Below are 6,167 nucleotides of genomic sequence, written 5' to 3' on the forward strand. Positions count from 1 at the left end.
TGCAAAATAGTTACTTCACATTTCCTCTAAGAAATTTAGTGGAAACTACCACATTCTATATAAAACTTTTCTAAAATACCACCTTTGAAATATATATTTTAAACTACCACAAATTAACTTTTGATAGATGACGAAACTATCCCTATAGAGAGAGAAACTTTGTGTTTTTTTATTTGACGTGGAATCCAGAATGATATTAATTTAAAAATATAAAAATAAATAAAAGAAAAGATTAACGATGGAGATCTGCTTCTTTTTGGACCAAAGGACAAATAATTATTGTCCACGACATTTGTTAAAATAGCACAAGACGGTGAACAAAATTTGGTTTTGTTGATAAGGTGTGTTTCATAGACAATTTGAGAAGTACAAATTTGTCCATTAGCTTAAAGTAATTGTTCATGACATAAATAAATAAAGGACTAGTTGTCCCTCCTTTGTGCGAGTTTAAAACTGGTCCACCGAGTTAATACAAAAGTTGTCTACAAATTTTTTTGTGAATCATCTAGTGCATGACAAAATTAAGAGAGGAAAAATGGAGGTTTTGGACAAGTGTAAAACTTGTCTTTCAAGTAAATAAAGTATTGTTTTTGTAAATAACTTGTCCATGACAAGATTAATAGTGGACAATCTCGTGCATTTAATTGGTCCATCAGCTGAATCCCCTAATACAAATCGTCTATCAAACAAACATAGTTATGATTGGTCTATTATAAAGAGACAAATGTCATATTAGAACAAGTCTAACAGAGACCTCAACACAAGGTAAGGTGGAATCGTCATCAAAGTGATCAAAGATAGTCAAATCCCAGTCCAAGAGCAAGCCGAATTTTAATCCTCGCTTGTGCTCCAAACAAATCGGCCTTGCAAGGAGGAGAGGAAGACTTGTCGGCCACAAATGGTCAGATCTGGTAGTGAAAGTAAGACCAGCGACAGAACTAAAGGCAAGGGCCAAGAGATAAATATGAGGAGGCGATCTGGCGGCTCCGGTTGGTCCGACAAAAGAGCTCCGACGATGGTGGTGGCAAGAAGAGCTCCAGTTCTCCTTTGGTTCTGTGGGTATAAAATTTTTAGAAAGAAAAATTAAAACATATGACCGGAAAAGAGGTTTTTTGTGTTTCAATTTGTGAATTTGGAGAGATATGAAAACAATTAATGGAAGAAGAAAGAGATAATCGTTGGTTCGTTCACTTTATTTTGGAATTGGTCTGACACAAAAGTTGAAGAAACAAAACAAAAAAACAAAATCGAAACTCTTTTTTTTTAATAAAAGGAAATAAATAATGAGGGTTGTTTTAATCTTTCACTATAATTATGCTTGTGGTATTACTGGAAATAAGTTAGTATATGTGGTAGAATCCTTGAGTTTGGTTTTAGAACGTGGTATAATTGTTAAAAAACTTTTTCCTTTATGTCTCTTCACTCAACCATTAAAATATTAATATTTACGTGTGTTATTATAGTCCAATAATCTAGTTAGGTGGTTCTCTCTCTATCTCTGCAGATTTAAATTGGTCACATAATGAGTATTACTAGTCTACCACTCTATGAGGTTTTGGTGGGATCACTATGACTAGACTAGCGGTTCAAACTCAATTGGTTCAGAGTAATTGTTTTTCCCATCTATTACACTACTAAACCCAACCATATATTTCTAAAAACATTTGCCTGAAAAAGCAGTGAACGTTAAAATGGGTGAATTAATATTTTTACTTCATGATGTATGCATGTCGAGCAAGAGAGAAGATCAGTAAGACACATTCAATGGTTTTGAAAGTGATGATAATAAACAAAAATATGCAGCAACAAATAATAACAAATAATGATCATTTTCTTAAATTATATTCATAGTGATTTTTGATTACAAACAACATACAAAATTAGTCTTTTAGAAAATATAAAATAAAATATTTTTAAAAATAAACAAAAAATTAAAATGAGAAACAATCCGGTGGATCTATAAATAAATAAATTGTGTAATTGATGACAAGATACGTTTACACAACATTAGCCAATAAAATTATAATAAATAATATACAGCTTTTTTTTTTTGCGAGGTCACATAATTATCTCTTTATTAGAACATCTCCAAGGTAGTCTCTTTGCGTCTTTCTCTTCCTCTTTTCTAGTATATTATAATCTGATTGGTTAGAGAATTTAACCTATCAACACCATCTTCAATTGGAAGCTGATGTGTCACACCATAAATGGAACATATCCTTCTTTTATTGTATTGATATAGTATAGCCCCACTAGTCACTAACTAGTATGGAGAAGAAAATATTTACGAAAAACTTGAGTGTTCGTTACTACTATCTCACGATCGTTCTCAAGTACATCATCCCAACGGAGAAAAAACAATGAAAGATCTGTAAAAAAATGATAGGTGTACCAAAACCAAAAATAGACAACTTCACCGGATCGATGGCCCTCGGCCGCATTTTACCATCGCTGTTACAATGATCAATAAGGTTAAAAGTAAACATTGGCACCATAACTTCGATATCAACAAGTCAAAGTCCAAACATTAATATGATGTTCTTACCTATCACCACCACTAGAGAAGGTGTCGTTGAAGGAGTGAAGAATATTCAAGTTTTACTCGCACTTGATGGAGCGGTAAATGTGACGAACAAAGAGAAGGGAAGCACGGAATCCGATTGACCCGAGCATGAGGAAAAATCCGTAGCAGATGCACGCCATGTAGCCAAAGAAGAAGGAAGTCTGCATGAACCCTGACATATCCGACCGTGCATAGTAGTAATACAAGCAGTAGGCATATATGAACAAGCCCGTTGATCCACCACATAGCAATGATCTTTCAATGCAGAAGATACAAAAAAAGTCAGATTCACAGAAAGATCAACAATTTATAGACGAACAGGCTAAAGCATTGATCTATAATTAGGGTTATGAAACTATCACAAAGACAAAATGAAACAAAAATTACTGACTTACGGGATTCTCATTTTCAAAGAATCAAGTGTTCTAACTACTATATCTGTCTTTGTTAAAAGGTTACGAAAAACCTCTAGAGAAGTAGTTTCAATTAGTTGGAAACTTAATTCATATATTCCCTAAAAATACAAGAAGATAGATAATGGAATCAGAAAAAGAAATAGAGAAGACGACATTACCTCCACCACCACTCATGGTCTTCAGCAGCAAGTTGGAAGTATGTCAACGCAACTGTGATGAAAGCAGTGACTATAACGAGAATAAGGAAGACGATAGAAAGAATACTATAGATGGTGTATATTCTGTGACCCCAAACACTGGCAAATATGTAGTAAAGCTCGATGTAAATGGCACTGAACGGCAAAAAACCAGCCATAGCCATCTGCGGAAGTGTTCTCCGGTACCAGCGCAATGGTGGGATCTCTCTTGGATATTTTGTGGTACGACAAGGAGCTTGAAACTCAGATTTTCTGTTCTTCCCGGCGATACCTCCCAGTATTAACAATGGTGAAGTAACCAGTGCCCATATAAGGAAAATAACCACAATTGTCCCAAATGGCAAAGCTGCAGTGGCTTGGTAAGCAATTGCAACAGTATTAAGGAAGGAGAAAGTGAGCAAAAGAGGTCCACAGAAGAGGCTTCCCGTCAGTATAAGATTCCTCACCTGTCAAGACAAGACAATCAATATCAGCTTTTTTAACCACTCACTTTGTCGATGCTATTATTCTCACATCAAAACCATTTGGAGTAATATGAATAACAGAGAAAAACTAAATAACCCATTGCAAATGAGAACAAGATAAAACGCAACTGGCCATAGCTGTTCTTCAAAATGCTAAAAATGAATGTCCAGAACTGTGAGCCAAAACCCATCATGCAAAAAGAACTAGAAAACTCAAAATCTAATCATCTAATTGCATGTAAGGTCAGACCTCAACTAGACACATATTTACCTAAGTCTGGTACACACATATTTTCCAGATAAAAGACAGTTAGTAAAGGAACAAATAATGTTGGTGGTGAATGCTTAAACACATTGCCGCGGTACTGTTTTACTATATTTACCTAGTATATCACTTACGCACTGTAGACAGGCATCTAATCACATGTGCAGAAACTACACTTACTAATTGCGCCCACGTTGTAAGACTTTTGACTGACTACTGAAGATACGAATAAGAAAAAAAATCCTAAGACAAACAAAAACCCATAAACTAGCATCCATACTTACCCATTTAGTTCCTTCTAGCTGGCAATAGAAAGAAGCAGAAGTATATCCGGCAATCCCAGAAGTAAGTGCATATATGACCACCAATGCAGTAAACAATGCTCCACGGTTGTAAGGATAAAAGACACCAACTAACGCAAGCATAAAGATGAAAACAGCTCTGCATACAAATAAAAAAAAAGTGTGTGTTACAAAGTGAGAAGAAAACACTATAACAAGCAACAACACCACAACTCAATGTGAAAACGTACAGTGTTAACAGTTGTGTGCCAGAACCAAGGGCCGCAGCCAGCAGGGATTTGTGTTTTGGGAACCTAAATACATCACTATGAATCAATTTCCACCCAGTCTCTTCTTGGTCATCAGCTGCCTCTTCATCATGAGCATACCTATATGAAGTACAAAAGTCTACAGGGTAAGTTACTAGACATATTGAAAGTCACAAATTCAATTGTGATATGCACTTTAATTAATATCTTACTTGACAAAATCATTCTTCAAGACTCGCATCAGAATAGTGGCAAGGAAACCAGTCAAGAGAAGAACTGTGACACATGAGTTAATGATAGAGAACCAGTGGATTTCCAAGTGGTGGGGCATTGAAGAAGCAAGCGAGTATTTCTCCATCCTCTTCTCGAATGGAATTTCTGTTTCTTTCCATCGAACTGTGTATGTGAAATCCACTTCGACTTCCTTGTCCTCAGTCAAGTCCACAAGAAAGTTCTGGTCTGTTCTCACAACAATTTCAATAACACGGTCCTGATTATAGAAAATCTCAAACTGCAGGTGATTGAAGAGGTAGTATTTGTACTCAGATGGGTCAGTTTTGCCATCCTTGACAACTTTTCCAAGGAATCCCCAGATGGGCAAGTCATCATAATACATCTGAAAGTAGTAGTCTTTCAAGATGACATCACGAAACTTAGCAACGTCTTCTCTACTCAACCTCTTTCTACATGCAACTACAGAGATCTTGAAATTCAAAAACTCCAGTTTGTAGGGTGCACTAACTAACCGATCTCCATTGAGAACTTCCCCAAGAGCTTCCTTCTTTTCCTTAACAGGAGCTGTAAAAAAGATATGCCTCATTTCATCTATATAAAATTACAAAAAACTCACCTATGAAATTAAGCACAATTTATCATCAATACATACCTGATGAACAGAATGGGAGATCAAAGTATCGGTATGTTTCACTGCAACAAGTAGAAAAAAATATATTAACACAACAGAGTTAGTAATGATGTACATAAAAGAGGCTTAGACTACACTAACATTCAAACCAATTTTACTAAAATTCAAAAAGCTTGAAACGATACAGAACACACCCCAGGGACATTCATATACACCAAATCCTAATGCACAGTCCAATAATTACGAATCAAAGCTCGAGACTGTTCTTATTCAGGAAATTCAAAATCAGAAACACGGAGAGATATTTCATGCAATTGGAAAACGAAATTGAGAAAACCAAAAGCTCAGATCTGAAATAGAATTAGACCTGGGATTGTGAAACGGTCCGACTTTGTTGGCGTAAAGAGGAACATCATCGCTGACCTTATAACGGTGATCGGAACCGTCGGAGATAACCGGAGAAACGCCGAAGAGGAAGATGTAGAAGAAGACCAGAAGAAGCGACGTCATCGCCGGCAGTACTAATGGAGAGAGATACTGAAATTAGCGATTAGAGTCAGAGGTTTAAAGCGGTTGGGTGTATTATGATCATGAGAGATTGAGACTCAATTTTTTTTCGGTTCTCCGCAATGCAAAGTCATGAAATTCCTACTTTTTGAAACGTAGAAACCACTTTTTTGTCATTTTCGATTTCCCCAACTTTTATTATATATATTTTTTCATAGAAGAAAAATACTACTCCATATACTATATTTTTATTAACGATAATGATATTTTAACTCTCAGATTGTTGGGATTAATGGGGAAATTAGGAGTAAAGGTTTTTTTTTTTTTTTTTTTTTTTTTT

At 35.5% G+C, this 6,167-nt stretch overlaps 1 protein-coding gene across 1 annotated transcript; it reads right to left on the reverse strand.

The window, feature by feature from the left end:
* Nucleotides 2,205-5,993, reverse strand: LOC104719347 (transmembrane 9 superfamily member 4-like). Its single transcript, XM_010437260.2, has 8 exons — nucleotides 5,688-5,993; nucleotides 5,342-5,382; nucleotides 4,668-5,253; nucleotides 4,438-4,575; nucleotides 4,190-4,346; nucleotides 3,138-3,622; nucleotides 2,546-2,818; nucleotides 2,205-2,451 (listed from the first exon to the last, which is right to left on the reverse strand). The coding sequence occupies exons 1-7, from the start codon at nucleotides 5,828-5,830 to the stop codon at nucleotides 2,599-2,601; spliced, it is 1,770 nt and encodes a 589-aa protein (XP_010435562.1). The 5' UTR covers nucleotides 5,831-5,993; the 3' UTR covers nucleotides 2,205-2,451; nucleotides 2,546-2,598.

The sequence above is a fragment of the Camelina sativa genome, chromosome 10, assembly GCF_000633955.1.
Source record: "Camelina sativa cultivar DH55 chromosome 10, Cs, whole genome shotgun sequence".
Taxonomy (NCBI): domain Eukaryota; kingdom Viridiplantae; phylum Streptophyta; class Magnoliopsida; order Brassicales; family Brassicaceae; genus Camelina; species Camelina sativa.

What these genes read in the sequence shown, in the direction of transcription:
- LOC104719347 (XM_010437260.2), bottom strand. Translation starts at nt 5,830, where the DNA reads ATGACGTCGCTTCTTCTGGTCTTCTTCTACATCTTCCTCTTCGGCGTT. An exon ending in TCTCCCATTCTGTTCATCAG is followed by an intron (nt 5,254 to 5,341) that starts GTATGTATTGAT and finishes TCTTTTTTACAG; the next exon opens with CTCCTGTTAAGGAAAAGAAG. An exon ending in TTGAAGAATGATTTTGTCAA is followed by an intron (nt 4,576 to 4,667) that starts GTAAGATATTAA and finishes TACTTCATATAG; the next exon opens with GTATGCTCATGATGAAGAGG.